This window comes from Streptopelia decaocto (assembly GCF_964273445.1).
Source record: "Streptopelia decaocto genome assembly, chromosome: 4".
Lineage (NCBI taxonomy): Eukaryota > Metazoa > Chordata > Aves > Columbiformes > Columbidae > Streptopelia > Streptopelia decaocto.
This window is the reverse complement of record NC_138658.1, coordinates 6,941,226-6,962,277: the sequence shown is the minus strand read 5'-3', so window position 1 is coordinate 6,962,277 and position 21,052 is coordinate 6,941,226. Positions and strand designations below refer to the sequence as shown.

General features: G+C 37.3%; 1 protein-coding gene across 2 annotated transcripts in view; it reads left to right on the top strand.

Moving 5' to 3' along the window:
• PAPSS1 (3'-phosphoadenosine 5'-phosphosulfate synthase 1) overlaps window positions 1-20,032 on the top strand; it is a 38,378-nt gene extending 18,346 nt beyond the window's left edge. For both annotated transcript variants that reach the window (XM_082051443.1, XM_082051444.1), the window contains exons 6-12: window positions 2,379-2,492; window positions 4,449-4,560; window positions 5,118-5,323; window positions 6,333-6,468; window positions 7,903-8,171; window positions 11,710-11,939; window positions 19,437-20,032. In XM_082051443.1, the coding sequence (XP_081907569.1) occupies window positions 2,379-2,492; window positions 4,449-4,560; window positions 5,118-5,323; window positions 6,333-6,468; window positions 7,903-8,171; window positions 11,710-11,939; window positions 19,437-19,575 (1,206 nt within the window). In that variant the 3' untranslated portion in view covers window positions 19,576-20,032. The remainder of the gene's footprint in view (window positions 1-2,378; window positions 2,493-4,448; window positions 4,561-5,117; window positions 5,324-6,332; window positions 6,469-7,902; window positions 8,172-11,709; window positions 11,940-19,436) is intronic.
• The last annotated feature ends 1,020 nt before the right edge of the window (window positions 20,033-21,052 follow it).

Genomic DNA, 21,052 nt, shown 5'->3' with positions numbered 1-21,052 from the left:
AAAATTGTACCTCTGTTTAAATCATGGTTGTTGTACTTGTCAGTTTTCCCCATACTCAAAGTATTGACAAACTTCCCTGCAAGCTGTAGGTACTAATACTTCAGTGATTATAATAGTCAAGCAAATTTTTGGGTTTTTTTTACATATCTAAATAATTCAGTGGCCTCACACCTCAATTAATATGAACTTATGAGACTAGTCATTCAGTGATTGAAATTGGATGTCACTTCTGAATGCCCTTTTAGCAGAAACTTGCTTGATGGCCCTTTCTTAAGAGACTGTTGAGGATGTTGGCCTCAGCAAAAAACCTACCACCATAGTCTGTGGAAGCACATTCCCGGAAAGCATCTAGTTTATTTTTTTAATTATTTTGTCATTATTTATATGAATGCATTTGAGAAATAATAAATGCTCAGGAATATTGTGTAATTACAATGAACCTTTGAGTAAAGTTACTACCGTAAAGTGGTCACTAGATGGCTTGCTAGCCTAGCATTTTCCTCAAATTCATACAGTTTAAAGACCTATGCATTCCTCTTGTTGCTGTGTTGTTGGTGGGGTTTTGTTGGTTGGTTGGTTTTGGTTTTGTGTGGATTTTTTGTTTGTTTGTTTAATATTAAATCTAAGATATTGCTTTAAATACCATTTTTATGTCTGCAAGGGGTTATAGATTTACTAATGTTACAAATTCTCCGGATGTATGACTCAGTGTTGGTAGAACTGTCTTTAAGCTTTTTACATCCTTATAGTGAAGTAGATCGTTAACAGAAAATGCATTATGAAACCTTTGTTTTCTCTATTGTTTTGCCAGTTAGTGGGACACTAAAACCAGGTTAATATTTGAAGAGACCTTCTTAATCGGTACATTTATTTTAAGCTTTTGATGGTTTGTAAAATTAGGACATTTTAGCATGGTAATGAACTAGTGTCCAGAGGGGAATATCTGTGAAGCAGTATAATGTCTACTCAGTCATTGCACTTTGCTTGTAAGGTCTGCTGTTCTTTACAGCAGGAATTACCTTTATTTGATTCTGGGCTTATTGCTGTGATAGGAGTGTGCTGCAGCACAGCCAGAGAAAATAGAAGGCATATTTTGCCTAACTTACTGTCCAGTAAAATCAACTTCCCTAATGATATCTGATATGTTATGGATTGAGCTTTTTCTGATAAAACAGAATTTCTAAGTGCTAGTTCAATTTGTTTTCCTCTTGTCTTTTGAGATACAAAATACGTAACAGCCGGTGAGACTCACCATGCCTTTTTACTCCTGCCGTTATTTTATCTCCCTCTTGCTTTTATCCTGCCATTCCCTTTGTTTTGCCTTCCGTGGAGGTAGTGCTTAATGTCCGATAAATGCTTGAATGCTTGGGCAAACTTTGTGTTGCCCACAGGCATATCTGTTTACTCTGGGCTGCATATGCTGGAAAAATAAAGATAATTTCTTTATTCTTGTTATGGGTCTGTATATACTTTGTTGTAAGGGTGAACTACTTTTTTTGGAAAAAAAAAAAAGTAAAGCATTACTTTACAAAATTTTCCAAAACGTAGAAAAATCTGTTTTAAAAAGAGCTATCAACTGCTTTTCACTGTGGGTTTTTTTTGTGTGTATGTGTATGGTTTTTTGGTGGTGGTGGTTGGTTGGTTGGTTTGTGGTGGTTCGTTGGTTTGTTTGAATATCAGTGGAACATTTGACTGGTATTTGACATTTTATACAATCCTTTATCAGAGGAGACTCTTTAAAGAGATATTCTAAGGTATTCTGGTTATAAAACTGGGTTTTCTTTCATTGCATATATGTGTATATATGAACATATGGACTCACATTTAAGTGTTCTAAGTGTTTGTATATATATTAGGACACTGGTGTTATATCATTAACCGTAGGTAGTTATTTTAATTTGGACTTCAGTATTATCACTTTCAGTTGAAGGAAGACTTTTTTTAACCTCTGTGTTACCACTTCTAATGTATGTTGTATAGTGAATGACTTAAAAATGCTCAGTCTCTGAATTTTTTTCCTTCTTTAGCTAGTATAAAAGCATAGAGCCTTCTATTCTGCTGTAGGTAATGTAGGCATTAATAAATTATGAAAACTGCACTTAATTCAATAGTTAAATATTTCCTAGGTAAATGTTATATAGGGTACTTAAGGTTTAGAAAAAAATGTCAGAATGTCTTGCTTTAGTTACGCAGCCAGCACCTTGGCTAGCAATATATCATAACCTTGGAACAGTGCTGGCTTTTAAATGAGTAAAGATTACGAAATGAATGAACTCTTGCTACAGTGTAGTGCAACATCATAATTTTACTTCTTGGCCACATGTTCAGTGTCCAAGAAGCATTCTGACCAAACATTAAGTTCTGCTTCTTTTACACAGGACATTGTACCAGTGGATGCCTCTTATGAGGTGAAGGAGCTTTATGTGCCGGAAAACAAGCTACAGTTGGCCAAAACTGACGCTGAGTCTCTGCTAACCTTGGAAATAAATAAGGTATTTGTGTTCAGTTGTCTTATTCCTAAAGTTGAAAGACAGTCTAATCTGTTGCTCAGCAGAAGTAGATATAGTCAAAATACCTGTACTGTTACAGAATGTATCTTGATGTACTTTTTCCATCTTTTCTTGAGATAAATCACAGCATCTGTGTTTTTTTGATCACTTACTAGAGATAAAAGTTGAATCTTGGTAATTTCATAAAAAATGTCTGGTATAATGTTACTTAGTTTATCCAAAGACATTAAATTTACAGCGACTTCCTCCCATGGCTCCCTCCCACCCCATCCATGGACTAAACCATGCCTGACATGTCTTGTATGAGCAGTTGCTTCTAGAAGAATTACTTATTTACTTTACTTACACAAACCATTTCATTTTGAAATGTAATGACCTAGAAATATGAAGGAAATCAGTTGCTGCTTCTTGATTCTCCTTGTTGGTAACCTTCAGCTGAACGATAGTAAACTTAGATACTAGGCTCAAACAGTTACAAACTTAAGTCTACTTTGGTAGATTTTTGGTTTTGTGTTTGGTTCGGTTTTCTTCTGTTTAGAACATCTTTGTGCTACTTCTCTAGCTTCCAGCAGAGCAGATGTGGAAAAGGATGGATCAACTTGATCAACTCTTATTTTGGTTAAAGGCACTATTTTCCAACTCAGATAAATTAGACAAAGCTACTTCTGGCTGTGTTTCTGTTCTACCTAATCATCTTTTACTGAAGAACTAGGCCTAAACACAGATACAATATATGAGTTCTTTCACTGGCTTTTTGATAGTATTACTAGACCTTTAAGCTAAGCGTTTGATTTAGGAGCTGACTAAGCTCAGAGTTGAGCATTTGCAGTGAGTAATTTGACTTTGAAAGACTGAGATGACATACTAAGCACTGAATTAAATAGTTTTAAAATTTGCATAGCCCTCTGCTACTACCAAATTTTAATACTTCCTTCCACTGCATCTTGCTAGATTCCTTTCACATATGTGTCTGTAAAACTAGTTATTGCTTTGATAAGAACTAAATATTTAAGGTCAACATTATTAAATTCATGTAATATCCTGTTCTAAATTGCTCTCTATCTAGAAGAACAAATCACTTCCCCCTCCATCCCCAGCCAATGGTTTGTTAAATATCAAGCAAGTATATAACGTAAGCTTGGGAAGAAAATGTGTGTCATACTTGCCTCAGTATAAATTAAACAGTGTAATAAAATTAGTCATGCTCTTTGCAAAAGAACCTTGCACAAGCAGTCTGTCCTTGTCAAGGACTTGACCAAGTCTTAGTAATACACATGCAGAAATAATAGAGGCCACACACTAAGTGGTAATGTGACTGTTTAAATGCTAAGGAAGGAAATTCCCTGTAGGCTGATACCTATTAAACTAAAATAAGTACTAGTCCCGAGAGAATGTTACTTCTGGATTGTCTCACTAGTTTCTGCAATAAAACCTTTCTATCTAATCTGTTTAAGATTAGACATCTTAGTATTCACCCCCATAGTTCTGATAATTTTTGTGATAATGGTATGTGGTGTTTTTATGTTTTTTTGTTGTTTTTTTTTTTTTTTTTTTTTTTACTTCTTGGCTATCTTACTTTGTTAAAAAATAAATGCAAGTGGGACTCTAATCCTGTTAAGATGAACTTTATCAAACATTTAGGAATAAAGTTTGTTGTGTGTTATTTTATTTATTTGTTGCTTGGGTTTTTAACAGATGGGAATTTGATCTAGTGTAGGGATTGGAAAATAGCCAAAAATACAAACAGCGAGGCACCAGTTGTTTCGGGTTTTTTCTTACTTGTAGAATTTGTTGTGATTAAAAACTGTAGTACTGAGAAATATTCTGTTTATACTGTCCTGCATTTTATGGGTAGATCACGATCTATTATGATTCATATCTGATGTCAATCATTAAGCAACAACTTTCATCTGTTCTATTTCTCCATTTCTTTACAAGGTGGATATGCAGTGGGTGCAAGTGCTAGCAGAAGGTTGGGCAACACCCCTGAACGGTTTTATGAGAGAGAGAGAATACCTGCAGTGCCTCCACTTTGACTGTCTCCTTGATGGTAGGCTAAAACTTAGGATTAATTTGCTCAGTTTTACAAATGCTACTTCTAAAATATTGTTGATGCTTAGCTTCTTAGTGGTGATGTGATAACATGTTATCAGGCTCACGCACAACCTGAGGTAAGAGAATAGGATATTACAATAATCAGTTTTAAACTTGATGGTTTTATTCTTTTTACACCTATCATCATGTCAGAGTTTGAATGTTCTGTCTTTTTGCCTTTACTAATTTTATTTTTCAAATGCTTTCATTTTTGAAGAACATTTAAACCTGAAATGCACATTTCTAATTTGTTTTGAAGAAACTGATTTTAGAATTCAGAATTGCAATTTAATTGCTGTTTAGCTTGGTGCGCTGAAAGATTTGGTCCATAATAGCATTCCGTAATAGTAATGAAGGAAAGAACAACCCTTGTTAAAATAATTCTTGAACTACCTGCTGTGTGATACACTTACAGCCTGCACTGTAACTTGTTAGGAGGGTAGATTTTCATAATATCATTGATGACCATTACTGAGGATAAGGGTGTGCTTTTTTTTTGTCTTCACTCTGCAGGGGGAGTTATTAATCTGTCAGTGCCTATAGTGCTAACAGCTACTCAAGAGGACAAAGAAAGACTGGACGGGTGTACAGCAATTGCACTGGTGTATGAAGGTCGCCGTGTGGCCATTCTCCGTAATCCTGAATTCTACGAGCACAGGAAAGAGGAACGCTGTGCTAGGCAATGGGGAACAACATGCAAGGAACATCCTTATATCAAGGTATGTGTTTAAAAGTTGAAAATCCAGTCCTTTTAGCTGTACTGTTTATGGAGCTGCAAATTAAGTGAAGTTGATTTATGTGACTGGTGTATTTCGATAGCAAAACGACTTTGAGAACTAATTAAAACATTTGAGCAGAAACAAACGTGAGAGCTTTTTGTTCTATGCGGCTGTTGAATAGTCTGTACTTAGTGTGAAAATCTAATGTCGATATGTACACATGAAATGAATTTAGAATTTACTGTAGAATCTGTGCTACAGAAGAGGGAACTTTGCCCTCTAGTGTGCCTAGGAAACACATCCATCTGTGTAGCCAGATGGATCATCAAAGCTCCTTAATCAGAGGATATATGCATTGTAAAGGCAAGAAAACTTCTATTCTGCCTGCATGTGGAGCATGTGAGAACTGCCTGATTTGGATGCTTTTGAAATAGGCTCCATTTCTGGAGAGTTCATTGTTTAACTCTCTGGGGAGTTGTTTCCAATCCATTGTGTTCAGTATGTTTTATTATCTTGACCTTACGTGTATGTCAGACTGAAATATTCTAGTTGTAACATAGTCATTTCATTGCTGTGTCGTTTTGCAAGTTGACGTGAGTGTTGCATTGGAGCTCTGCAGAGCCCAAATATGGTTCCTTTGATGTTTGTCTTTACAGTATCTTTTTGTTTACACCTGTGACAAAATCAGATAAAAAGAAATCAAACAAACTTCAAATTGCGAGCTTTCTCTTAAAAAGGGAAAGCCTTTGTATTCTAAAAGTATCTGTGTGGCTAGTAGTTATATATATGTGAAAACTATGGATTCTTTACTTCTTTATTAATGTGTAATCGATTTTCTTTTCTTTTTCTTTTTTTTTTTTTTTTTTTTTTTTTTAATTGATGTTTCACTTGAGACTCAAAATTAACCTGTATCTCTTCCTTTGGTAAAATGTGCTCCCATAGCAATGCTCTAGATACTCAGGAGAAGCTGACAACCAATCCTAACAAGGATTTTCGTTTCATTTGTTAGATGGTTATGGAGCAAGGGAACTGGCTCGTTGGTGGAGATCTACAGGTCCTTGATCGTATTTATTGGAATGATGGACTTGATCAGTACCGTCTCACACCAGCTGAACTAAGGCAGAAATTCAAGGAAATGAATGCTGGTGAGTAATTTCTTCTTCTTCTGTTTTTTTTCCTGCAAAGTGCCTGCTGCCTCCATACCACAGGGGCTAGCATTGTTTCAAGGATGAAGATTTTGAATGTTTTCTTAGGTGGCATTTTTTGCCTTTTACTGGTATTAATTTTTATCATCTCAGGCATTGCATTGTCTAAATACACAAGAGAAGCTGATAATGCCTGAAGTTCTGAATTTTATCTTTCCACGCACACTAGACATTTTCCTAATGCAAGAAAAGATAATGTTAAAATGTGGTAGAACGTGATTTAAAAATTGTCAGGTTTGGCTAAAATCATAGAGGTATGGTTGCGTGCTGAGCTTTGATGCTCTTCTATTTTTAATTCTGTTTCATGCTGCTTCTGGGGATCAAAGCTTATGACAGTAATGCAAGCAGACTGGTGCAAAGTTGAATTCATCACAGTTAAAAATTGTGAGCCAACTGCTAGCTTTATATTGCAGAAGAAACAGAACAGTTTTTCTCACTAAAGCAGTTATGTCAGGCAGATAAATAAGAGGCTGAGTAATGTCATAAAGCAGAGAACATACTGCCTTAGTTGTAGCAGCGAATGGCAGGCAGCTCCTAAGCACTTCTAGGTGTGAGGGAAGAGATTAATATCACAAATGCAAACTGAGATTGGTCCCGAGCTCCTGTCTCTTTTCAGCGTGGTCAGTATTTCCAGGATCTGCAGGTTTCAGATACCACCCTTGGTTTATGTAGCCCTTAAATGGATATCTTTGATACCTGAAAAAAACCTGTTCCCTAGATTTCATTGGTTCCTTACTGGAAAACCTTGAAGTTATAGTGATTTTGCTGTTTTGCAGTGTACCTTGGTTCATCTTAATTTGCAGAAGGGAGAAATTCTGGTTGTGTAAGGGATTTTTGTCAAAGGGTTTGTAATACATTGGGATAGCAATTAGCCTTGATTTGTTCTCACTGTACGTAAACTCTACTGAGCTGTTTCGCTGAAGGAAACTTACTACGGCACATTAAATCCCCTTTTATTTGTTTTGTTGCAAACATGTCCATTTATTCTTCTGGTTATACACTGAGCCTTTAAGACAGGTGGCATAGTGTGATTTCCTCTTAGAATTTAACTTTATATTATATGCTCATGCAAGTGAAAAATCCGAAGATAAAATTATAGCTATTGGAGAAGCTGGAGTAATTCTGTGGAAAACTCAAAAATGAAGGAAGCTTTTTTACATTTTTTATAGTATGGTTGTTTTTATTAGTTTTGCTTATTGATTATGATTTTATAATAATTCATAATATTTTAATGACCTCTTACTAATACTATTATATTTATTCAATAGAGTTCTACAGGAAGATTGTACTGTTTGAATATTTTTATATGGTTGTACAACTCCTGATAAAATAACTTGCTTTCCTTATATTTTTTGTCTCTTTTTTTCTCTGTAGATGCTGTCTTTGCATTCCAGTTACGCAACCCGGTGCACAATGGACATGCTCTTTTGATGCAGGATACTCATAAGCAGCTTTTGGAACGTGGTTACCGGCGCCCAGTTTTACTCTTGCACCCACTTGGGGGCTGGACAAAAGAGGATGATGTTCCTCTTATGTGGCGCATGAAGCAACATGCTGCAGTACTGGAGGAGGGAATCTTGAATCCAGAAACAACAGTGGTGGCTATATTCCCTTCCCCCATGATGTATGCTGGTCCAACTGAGGTAAATGCATCAAGAGTTTAAAAGAAAACAAAAGCCCTTTGATGGTGCACTAAAGTATTTTGTGCTATGCCTGATGTTTGTGCATTGTGTTTTTATAAATGGAGAGAGGAGACTAACTGTCCTTGGGAAACCAGACTGTAAAGGCTCCCTCTGTCAGCAACCAAAACATTGTTCTATGAAGAAACTTCTGTATTGAAGGATTTTGCTGGAAATGGTGGGAGACAACATTGGGTTTATGTGCTCCTTTCTTTACACTGATAAGGGTATGATAATGAATTAATCCTTCTGCCTTGTTCCAGTCTTTTTCAGAAGGAATTATAAGATCTGTTAACATACCAAGTAGTTGTCCTGAATGTTAACATACTTGAGTTTGCGTCCAGTTCTGGGCGCCCCAGTTTAAGAAGGATAAGGAATTACTGGAGGGAGTCCAGTGGCAGGCTATGAAGATGATTAGGAGCCTAGAGCACCTTTCTTATGAGGAGAAACTGAGAGTTTCTGTTCAGCCTGGAAAAGAGAAGGCTGAGAAGGGATCTCATCAACATTTATAAATATCTCGAGGGTGGGTGTCAAGAGGATGGGACCAGACTCCTTTCAGTGGTGCCGAATGATAGGATGAGGGGCAACAGGCACAGACTGAAGCACAGGGGGTTCCGTCTGAATATGAGCAAAAACTTATTTACTTTGAGGGTGCCAGAGCCCTGGACCAGGCTGCCCAGAGAGGCTGTGGAGTCTCCTTCTCTGGAGACATTCAAACCCGCCTGGACACCTTCCTGTGTAACCTCATCTGGGTGAACCTGCTCTAGCAGGTGGGTTGGACTGGATGATCTTCAGAGGTCCCTTCCAACCCCAAACATTCTGTGATTCTGTGAATTTTTTTGACTGTTAAGCAAAAAAGTTTGTATGCTGGAGGGCTATATCCAAATTAGAAAAAAAAAAAAAAAGGCTTTGTATATTTTTTGGCAAACTTAATTCAGAGAGAATTGTTTCAAGGCTTTTGTATGAAATAATTATTTGGCAACACTTTATTTAGAAGCCAGGTTTTGGTTTGGAATCCCTAGAGGTTTGTGGGAAGCAGCAGAGAGCATAAATGCTCTCATTTGAGAGCCATTCTTTTAGGGGTTGTTGGTTCTTCATCTCACTACTTTTTTTTGTTTTCCTTTTTATTTTTTCCTTTCCTGTTTTCCCTCCATGAGTTGCAGGAAGTTCAAAATCTGACCAGCCTCAAGAGGTTAACTCTGTGGTAGCTTTTTGGTGGACAGGAGGTCTCACTGGTGGAATTAAATTAGACAGGTGTTGCTTATTTTGTGCTGGCCAGTTGGCTGATCAAACAGAGCTTGCACTGGCTTTCAATCCAGAGAAAAAACTGTAGTCCATATTGAGTTGAGGCATGTGAGTTCCTGTAGGGAATCTTGTACTGTTCCCCATAGACCTTTTGTGAGAATGAACAGAAATCTTCTACTTCAGTCTTGTATTCAGGATCATATGAGGAGCAACAAAATCCACAGTTCTTATTCTGAACAGAATGAGATTTCTCCTAATCTGTATGGCATTTCCAGTGATCTCACAGTGCAGCCTGACAGTAATGTTTGTAGCCAAGTAATAAAAGACACTCTTCCTTTAATAATTTTCTATAAGTCATTTAAAAGACAGTGGTACCAGTTTTGTTTCGTGTAGCACAAGTGCTTTATAGAACAGCAAGCAGCTGTTAGGATGGTTATCTACAGGATGGATGTGGCCTTCCAGTCTGTAAAGATTTTAATGGAGATATTTCATAAGTATTGGTTTAGCATTTGTGTATTTTTAACATTCCTGATAATTACCTTGGAAGTAAAGAAACTGTTCTGTAAGGGAAAATATCAAAATGCAATAAATTCACCTGCTTAGGAAGGTAAATATGTTCTGAAGATGTATAGAAATGGGACAAGGGTTACTAGTTTTATGTCTTAAACATGTGGTTTACATTGTTCTAAATTGTCGTAGTCAAATAGCTTCACTTATTCAAAATGGAAGTTCTTGCTGTTACCCAAACGACAACATGAAATTGAAATTTCTTAACTATGCTAGAATAGTTTCAGAAAATATGCGGCTAACTGCTCTGGTATGCTGGAATTTCATGTGTATGGCCCACTCTGTGCTTGTAACATAAATAATAAAATTATTAGCATAGATACCAGCATCCAGATGCTTCCTTAGCATCATGTATGCTTGAATAGCACTGGAATCCGTTATGTGTAACGTCTGGCTGTGGTCAAGATGATAACTGATACCAGTGGCACTCTCATAACTCAGGACTGGTTCCTAATTTCTTTATCTGACTACTGATTTACAGAACACTTTCCATACTGGCTGCAAAATTTCTCCTTGAATGGTTTCTATAATGATTACTTATAGAACTAATGCAGAACTAACAATTAGTTACTACTTTGAGAAATCACTTTTGAGTTCTTGCCTAAAGCTTATTAACATAGAACAGCATGCACAGTGACTAAAATATGAAACACTGTGATTTTAGTTTTATGTGGAGATTTGCAGTAGACAGAGGCAATTTTTTTTGGAATGAAATTAAAATGTATCCATCACATCGTCCATTTATTACAAGGTATTGTCAGAACCCTTTGTCCTATGATTTGTGCTTTTTTTCCCCCTCCTGCCACCTATTTTTTTTCTCTTTAGTGTTTGACAGATGTTTTGACAGTTAGTTTTTTTTGGTTGATTTGTTTGTTTTGATTTTGTTTGTTTGTTTGGGTTTTTTATTCAGCTTGTGAAGCTATTTTACACTATGTAGTTATTGGATAGGCCCCTCAGTTTTGTGTGAAGGTAAGGCTGCAGATATAAGACGCTACTGTTACGTACTTGCTGTTTTGGTTTTGTTTTGTTTAAGTCTTCTCTGAATATCCTTAGGCAGATACTAAGCTATATAGATGGTATGACAATTCTTTTAGTGGGTTTATTCCCAATATGAAACATATTGACATTTTCTGAAGTGCTGGGTCTTTGTTACCTAAAGCAGTGTAATAGTTATTTTACTTCTCCTGTACCATACAGTTAAATTTTCTTTAAGTATCTTATCTTGTATTTCTTCCAGTGAGATGTTTGGCAGCTTTCTGTTGGTCAGGGTGAGGTTTTTTTGAGAAATTACTGTGATTAAAATAGAGCAATATGTGGCTAGGTCCCACTAAGGTTCCCAAAACAGTTGCTTTTGCATTATCTTTTTCTATAAAAGGAAAGAGGTGGAAGGTGAGAACATCAGGAAGAACTGAACTAAGATGAGCTCTGTCTTTCTTGCCCTGATTATACTGTTCCAAACACTGTGCTGAAGTAACTTTTGAAGTATCCTAACTTGCAAATGAAACGGGAATAGTATGTCATAGCTGTAAGTTTGGTGGTGATTCCCATAACTGATTCATTGCTTTGCTGTGGCTCTATAGCAAAAATTATGTGTCATTAGGGAAAAAGTGGTAACTATACAATGCACGCACATTTCAATGATATTGTGACCTTTTTTCTGTTAACTTTTTTTTCCCTGTCTCTGCTCTAGGTTCAGTGGCACTGTAGATCGCGCATGGTTGCCGGCGCTAACTTCTACATTGTAGGGCGAGATCCAGCAGGGATGCCACACCCTGACACTGGGAAGGATCTATATGAACCAACCCATGGCGCCAAAGTGTTGACAATGGCTCCAGGCCTCCGAGCACTGGAAATTGTACCCTTCAGAGTTGCAGCTTATAATAAGAAAAAGAAGTGCATGGATTATTATGACTCTGATCAGTAAGTTGTGTTTTTGTTTTAAGACTTCTTGAGCAATAGCTGCCTTTTACCCCCCACCCACATTAAAAAAATGTTTTTATTTAACTTCATATTGCTTGAAAGATGGCAGTGTTTAGATGTGGGTTTAGATCGTGAATGCAACTTCAGCATGATTTGGGTGCAGTTTCACAGCACAACTAACATCCAGCTTTAGCTGCCAGTGGAAGCTCCCCTTTTCCTCCCAGGTACTGGAGCTGCTCTAACTCTGGAATGTTGGCACAGATAGCTAAATCCACAGAAAAATATTACTAGTTATTAAAATGGTAAGATTAGCTTTCTGCTGGTTTATCTTTCTAAATATGCTTCTGAGATGTCAGGTATGCATCAGATATGATGGAAGAGAAGCAATGAGAGAGCACAGCAGGGAGAAGATAGTGGACAAGAGAGGGTGACAGATTGCATTATTATTAAACAGAGAAAATAGCTAGAAGATGCCCTTGGCCCATTGTATGTCCCAGGGTTTTCAGCTGGTGGTGGTTGTTGGTTTTGTTTGTGTTTCTTGTTTGTTTGTTTGTTTTTCCCAGTTACAGTAAGGACAGGTAATTTCACCTTGTGCATGGTCCAATATTATTTTTCACTCATGTCCAAAACTCGCTGTGTGTATTGCTGTGGTGCCAATGAGTGGGACTGGGAAGATGACTTGTCATTTTAGTTTAAGCCCCTTTATTCAGATTATTGCACTGTACTTTTGTTTTACATCAAAATGCAGTTGAATTTAGTACTGAAACACAAATTGTCAAGCAAGGTGTGTTTCTAAAAAAACCTCTTGTTTTTTATACTCTGTTTCCTACTGCCTATTCTGACTACTACTGCCTACTCTGACTGTTTGCTACTGAAGAAGGATGTCTGTACAACACAGTTAATCTTTGAAAGGATTAAATCCGCATGGGATGGATTGAGCTGTAAAAATGAACCCACCTGTTATCTCTTGTTCTTCAGCTGCTTATGCTGCAGTTACACTGAGTATAAAACTCCCCAAGGATGCCACTGTGGCTTGTGACAATCAACCAAGAAGTTTTATTCAGCAGCTTGTGTCTTTCTTTCCATTAATTACATTTTATTAGTAGATAGTGTGCTGGCTTAACCTTAATTGCAAGTCATGTAACTGCTTTATATTTCAGCAGTAAATTCCAAGCACCTGAGTTAGTCTGCCTTTATTTTTAAAAGCTGCAAAGTGTTATCTCTTACATAAATAAATATAACTTTATGGTATGTTCTTCTGTTGTTTAGGAATCATAAGCAGAATGATAAAGGCAAATCTGTTGAAACCTGACAAGAATTAAAATAGTTTCATTGTGTATTACTCTACAACGTCCATATGTGTTTAGAAATTTGATGATTTGGTACATTGCAGATGTTTTAAAATTGCAGCTAATCAGGGAGGCTTATTTGGCAGTTGTAGTTCGCTGCTGTTCTTCCTTCCTTCCTTCTCCCTCCCATATAGGCAGCATTCCAGCATAAGGTTCTCCTTAGTGCTGTGAAGCTTCTCTTTGGATGGCATTGCAGCAGGTTTTCTTTTTCTCAGGTGAAGCTATGGACAGTAGCATCGGGTCAGACCTATGCCCTGGTATATATGGTATTTTCATCAGGAGGGATAAAATTGGCAGGAATGATACTCACAGCATATATGACATGAAAGTCTTTTCCTGAACTTATTGCCTCTTAGCTAGCTATTGAATATGTCATTACCCTTGTGCCTTTTGTTATTTGAGATGCATCTTGAGGTCCTCATTGCTGTGCACAGTAACTAGATTGTGATATAAATATTGCTAGTTTTACGCAAACCTGTGTACATTATAAGGTTCGAACAGCACTTGTAGCACATACGATAGTTATTTGTCCTGTTTGTTGTCCAAGTAATTCAGCAAGTTTTGGAAGATAGACCTTAAGTTAGAATAGAAAGGGAGTAGCAATGTGAGAGGCCAGTATTCCCATTGTGTGGAACAGAAAATTGTTTTAGAAGAATAGTGATTCTATGATCATTGATGCTGTACTCTTAGCAGGATAGATTTTATTTAGATCAAGGGGAGTAAAATTATATTTCTGTCCTTAGCCAAAGCGAATGATAAAGAAGTTTTCTGTGGTTACAGGTTTTGCCTTTTGTCACACACCACATTATATGCATCCTGTCATCCTTCCATCCTGCCTGTGGAACCCCTTGGTTTTTCTGGTTCTGTCACTGTCTTGTAAAAAAGACCATGCTGCTATTAGCATGCAGTTTTGTCGTCCTGCTGTCAGAATGTAAGATCATTTGTCCTGTCCTTCTCTAGATACTGTTTGTGAGCTACAGAGTGGACCGGAGTGTGGCAGCAATCCTCTAGATGGCAATGCAGCCACACACAGACTCCCTGAAGAGAGCGTGGTTATTGCTCCTGCTTGCCATAGACAGAACACTGTGGTAGGCTCCAGACACAGCTAGAGCTTGGGTGGGTGCAGCTGGCTGCATTTCAACATAGTCCGCGTAATGTTGAAAATGTGGCCGACTCCTGGGCCATGTGGTGTTTGACTCTGTGAGGAGGATGGCAGGGAACAGAGGATTGTCTCAAAATATGAGAGGATCAGGACTGGTAGAAGAGACTTGGATGTGAAATAGTGGTGTTCATGGAGTTCTTTACTGAGCCTACCACTTATCTGGTGAAAAACACAGCATGAAAATGTGGGGAAGAAAGTTGTTATACATGACCTGGTGTCAAGCCTGGGAAGCATCAAAAAACATACCACTGGCCCTGCCTCCAAATTGGTTGCAAAGGCCCTTTCTTCTCAGGTGTGCTGCCTGTGATTCTAAAAGGTCATTGTTCTTAAGGTCTTCAGCTCCAAAAGGTGTCTGCACAAATGCACTTTTGTGGAGTTGATACAGAAGTTACTTCACTCTTCCTTTAGTATCCTCCAGAGTGCTTGCTGACCTTGGAGCATCAGTAAACCCGGTATCTCTGCTTGGGAACAGTCTGGAGAACATGACTTGACTCTGAGTGTCAGAGCCTCATGTTGCTGGTTAATGATGTTGAGCTGCTGTGATGCTGTGTTGGAGCTGGAGTCACCAGGCAGCAGGTGTTTCCAAGGAAAGGCAGAGATGTCCTGGTTGCATTCAGGGCTAATCATAGAGCATTGTGTGTGTGGAAAGGGGCTGTGAAAAGACTGTAAAAGCCCTTATAGTAGCTGCACAGCAATTGTAGTTGCAGAGTAGTGCACAAAGTTTAATTTGTAACTTCAGTCAAGCAGTTTACACACTTTAAAATGTTAAGACCTGTAAATAACCAATGACTTGAAACTGTATTTGTGTTTTACCTCAGGAAGCCACCACAATTTTTAATGTGTTTCTTGGGTGGCTTAGAACTAGATTTAATATCTCATGGAACTGCAGTCTTAAAACTTATTTTTCTTTGGAAATACGTTTCTAAAACTAAGATTTAGGAAAGGGATTTGAGGAATGCATTTGAAGTGAAGTATAGCAGCACAGGTAGAGCTAACTTCATTTTATTCTCCCTTTGACCAAAATGAGGATAATACAAAAAAATTCCCTTTTGATTGTTGCTGAAGTCAGATAGCAAGCCTTCTGGGGGAAGCTTGAGCGTTTCCACTTGCATAGAATTCTAAAGAAATATTACATATGGAAACTTATGAATATTGATACAGTCCTTTGCTTATAATTTTCACCCTTTTAGATTTCCTAGAATTTTGGATTAATAATTGAATATGTCCAATCATGTTTTGGAAAAGAAAAATTCTAGCTATAATGGAGAAATTGAAATTAATACCTGATCTGTGAACCACTGTTAGACTGAAGTGTAAAGAAAAAAGAACCAAAGAGCCAAACAATCATCAAAGAGCACCACCGCCCCTCAAAAAATCTCTGTCCAATGCTGAAATCCCTTCAAAAAACGTCAATGTGTTCCTTCAGCCAAAAAGGCCTCTCAAACAGTTACCACAGACAAGTGTATTTTGGCATTGGTGGTTTAATAATGGTGGTTGGTTGGGTGAACAGAGATTCCCAATTCTTTACAGAAGATCAGTCCTATAAAATGCAGCCACAGACTGCTGCTGTGAAAAAACTCAATTAAGAAAGGAAATTAGTCTGGCAATTAAAAAAGCCACAGCAGTGTCTGGAAAAATTGGTTTTGTTTTTGTTTTTTTTTTTAAGTTCTGCAAGAAAACGGCTGAGATCATTTTGGCTAGAAGAAACCCATAAGTAAGGTTACTGGAGCAGTATCATGCATTCTGTAAAATATTAATGAAACATGGGTATCTGTGAAGAGAGAGATTTTAACTTTATATAGTGTATTCCCAGGACCTTGAATATAGTTGTCATGACAGCTTTAATATTATCAAATCATACTTACAGAATGGATGTTCCAACTAAGTACATACTGTTCCCAAATTTGTGTGGTGTGATACTTGATTTTTTTGAAATGGTGTAAAGAGGCTGAGATAAGCATACTTGACTGTCCTTAATTTAACTATGTGAAATATGGTTTCTCAATTAACAGTGAGTGTCATAGCGTTCTAGGACACTATGCCATGGAGCGAATACCAGTCTCAATGTAATATGTTTCAAGACTGGTTTTCTGTTGACACATTTTTGTTCTGGATTTATTTCTGCTTTTTTCCTGCCCTCTTTCTTTGGAGAATGCTTTCAATTGCATTGGCACCGAATATTATGTCAATACTCTCACACTCAACTGGTAATAAAAGGTCAAATCAGTGTTAAAAGCATTTGCTAGCATACAGTGTGGCTCAAAGAAAGCAAATTCCAGAAGCCACTGAATAAAAATTTCAAAGGCACTTAAATCCCATGCTCAGAGAAGGCTTGGGTTAAGTTTAATTGAGAGTCATTCCAAATCTCACTTGAGAATGCAGTTTGGATGGGTTTGACATGTATATTTCATAGCAGCTTTTAATGGTCAAATGTTTCCCCCCTCTCATGTTCTGCTCGAATCCATTTTATGTAGAGTAGCTTCTAATATCATCAAAATTCACTGTGAATGAAATTGCTTGACTGTTCTTTCCCATTTCTTGTTCCACAAAATCAGTTACTAATACTGATAAATTTTATTTCAAAACGCTCATGGTTCATATCCCACCACAGTGCCAGGACTGTTAAAGTATTTCTGCTAGTGGAAATCTCAGTTTCTGATATTCAAGAGATTTGATTTTTACCATTAGTAAAGACAATGAATATAGAGTAGATATTCAAATATGTTTTAGGTATGAAGGTGGAGATTAAACTGGGAACAATAAAATTGCAAATGCCATAATTTTTTAAAAGGCAAAATTTACTGTGTTTTTTCAACATACAGTATATATTGCCAAAGCTCCATTTGAGTCACTTTAGTGATTACTAATTAAGGTAATTTTTTTTAAAGAAAAACACATTCAAAACTAAGTTTGGGATAAGTTTGCTCTGGTGGAGGGACTGGACTGGATGATCTTTCAAGGTCCCTTCCAATCCCTAACATTCTGTGATTCTGTGATAATGACAGAGCATTATAAATATTTTTGTACTTTTTGATAGTATTTTTGAAACATTTCTAGAAATTTTGAGTTACTGAATGTAATATGTTTCTTAAATGATCATCACTCATGTTTTTCTTCCCTTTTCTTGTAGTTCCTGTAGATCTCCTTAGCTTTTTTTGTGTTTCTCTTTTTCTTGATATCTCAGATTCCTAGAGCCGCTTTCTATGCAACTAGGGATAAGAACCTCCTAAAGCAATTGCCAACTTATATGGCAAAGCTAAATATATTGTCTTAGTGCCTTTATTTCACTTGTAAGGCATGGGAGGAAGTTGAGTGTTTTTCTGAAAACTTAACAGGCAAGGAGGGGATAAAGCAGCTAAGACTTTTTTCTTTATGCTTGAACTCTGGTATTGCTACCACACTGTGGAGAAAACCACACATGGAGAAATTTATAGCACTTGCTTTACTCTTCCTGATCATCTGAAGGCTTAGTATTTTTTTCACTGGAATTAACCAGGCTTAGCACTTCCCTGCATACGTTTTATAGAAATAGGTCTTTGCAAGAACTCAAGTTACCTTCAGGCAGTGTTAGTGAACAGTAGGCATCTCTCTGTCAAGACACAAAAGTTTCAGGTGTTGTTTATGAATAGCAGTGGCATAACCTTGGGCTTACATGAACTTCAGGTTTTCATTTTTATGTAATTTATGTTTTGTACAATTGAAGCACAACTGAGTTTTTGCCTTGTCGTGACACTTCAGGAACCCACAGTCCCAAATTGAGAGCAATAAGAAAAGAGCATGTATGGCAGTGCTGCTGTGTAAATGCACACAATCCAAATCAAAAAGTTATGGGGCTAATGGTGTTGTGAAAGGGAACTGTGGAATGCTTTCTTCATCTTGCTGACTTCTATACCCTACTGAGCATAGCTCAGCACTTACAGCCAAGTTCTGCCCTCTGATGTGCACACTTGGCTCTTGTTTCTGTTTAAGGCATGTGCATCTGAGATCAATACTTGGCTTTTATTTCAAACAGTAAAGAATGAGTAATGCATACATGTTGCAAATTGAGCAAATGGCATAAGTAAAATTGCATATTTAATTTAAGAATAAATTTTTGGTTTGGAGCATTTGGTAGAACTTGGGCATTCTTGTCTTGCTTTTACTGTTTCAGTCCTATGAGGAGTAGGAGAGTAACTTGTGGAGCTTTTGCTGCTTATGACCAGATATCTGAGAAGTTAGCATTAATTTAGATTGTCATGTTAACAATGATAAACAATCCTGATCTGGCTTCTTTTGTGCATTTGTCCAAGTGTATTCCGTTTTTTAGGGAAAAATATCTTTAGGGGAAGATATTTTTGCTATTCCCCTGCTTTTTTCTTTATTTTGAACTGTATGTGCTACATTACTGACATGCATACGTATGTACATGCATGCTCAGTGACTTGCGATGGCCCAGCTGCAGAAGCTGTGAAGCTTGCCTCTAGATGCCGAGGCTTTTACTGTCTCTCTTCTGTGAACTGTCCTTCACTGAGATTTCCTGCAGTGTTGTTTTTTCACATTCTTTAGTGGCACTGAAATGACCATCTTCATCCTGCACATAGAGCTGGTCTGCTGCCGTGGCAGGGTGAGGTGCACAATAGGATGGCTGCTGTTGCTTGGCAGAGAGCTGAGACAGGAGGTGGAGAAGATGGTTCTCTCTAAACAGCAGTTCCCTGTTTGCTCATAGAGAGCAAGCCAGGTTAGAGGGAAAAACAGGCTCAGTTCAGTCCACAGGCAGGAGTTACCTAAGCAGAATATTGTAGAGGGTGTATGTTCTGGAGATTTACTGGCCAAGTATCTCCGAATGACAGTTACTCTACAGCATTATACTCCCAGGAAGAAATTTATGAAGTATCAAGGAAGCAGAAGGAGTATGAGCAAGTTTGCCTGGTTTTAAAATATGTTCTTTTTTTCTCCACTCCCTTGCTCCTCTCCCTTTCCCCCTCACCCCCACTCCTGCTCTCTCAGCCACGAAGACTTTGACTTTATATCGGGGACCCGCATGCGCAAGCTGGCTCGAGAAGGACAAAACCCACCGGAAGGCTTCATGGCTCCTAAGGCTTGGACTGTGCTGACAGAATACTACAAATCCTTGGAGAAGGCTTAGGCCTCTTATTAACTGCAGATCAACCTTTGACGCCTGATTTATTTACAAGAAGGGGACCACACAGTCACCGTTCATGTTGCTTTGTTGTGGTGTCTGTCAGGAAGTTCTTCTCTGAAAACAGACTCTTTCTCCCTAACTTAGCTTCATTCTTTGCCTGTCCTTATGGGTTCTATTATGTCCTGGCACCTAACTAGCTGCTGGTTTTAATGTCTTCTTTTTTATTACAGTTAATATTCTTGCAGTAGGTTTTTTAACTTTTTTTTTTTTTTTTTTTTTTTACATTTTACTGCCCTATGAGTTCTGCAGCTATTAAATAGATGCGGCTTTTTCATATGTTATTTAAACTGCTTGGTAGTCTCTGGTTTTAGTAGTTTGTAGGAGAAAATGTAATGGTTAGACCCTTAATTATGGATAGATTATCTATACATTGAAAAAATTAAATAAGTTTTTAAACATCTGTACAAGTGTCCTCATCTTTATCTCATCATCATCTCCAGAAGTACTTGACATTAATTTCTTACTATATATAATCAAAAAGCAGAGTTTTTAATGTAGCTTGATTAAACTTTTTTCTTTCTTTCTTTAGTTTTGGAGTTCATTGAGTTGTCCAGTGATTCTTTTCTGTTGTGGACTTGTAAAGATGGCCAAGTAATGAGTGAAAGAAAATCTCTAGTTTTCACTTTGAGTTAACTAATGCAGATTTTTTTTTTTGGTATGTGCTTGTTGCCATAAGTGTCAGTAGGGAACGTTTTATTTTATTTTATATAACTTGATGTTTTTTGGTTCCAGATATACTTGTTCAGCCGACTACAACTTTAAGAGAATTATGGCACACCAACCCTGAGTTCATGTTTAATTATTGCAATTAAAAAGAAAATCTTTATATCTTGGTATTTCCTGTGATACAAATGCTTAGTCTTGAGGTTAATTTTCTGGCTATTTTTCAAGCTCTCCAAAAATTAATCTCCTTCTCTTGGGTCAGCTTTACTTGCTTGAAGGAAAAAGCATATGTTCTTCTTCTAGTATTCTTCAAAAATCCTGAAGTTGTTTAATTTAGTATGTGAAACATTAACTGCTAAAGGCAAACATAAAAATGAAAACTAAAACACTTCTTTAAGCGTTAAGTAACACTGACTTATTGGGTATATTTAAGTAATCAGTGGAACCCCTATTAGCTAGAAACTGTCCCATATCCTCACAGAAACTTACTTTTCTGTTGTTAAACAGTGTATATAGGAGTAACCAGCTCAAAATTGGTTTTAGAATGTTGATACTGGCCTGTTAGTGAGGCTGGATGAAGCATATGTTCATCTAGACTTTTTTTTTGGACGAGGGGAAGGTTGTGATGGGGAAACCTGTGTAATGAATGGGACGACTGCTATGTGCAATCATTGTTCACTTGTTTACAGTAGTATTTAAGACAAATGCTTTGAGCATTACTTCCTTCTCTTTTCTTCCTCTGTCTCTTTGAAGAAAT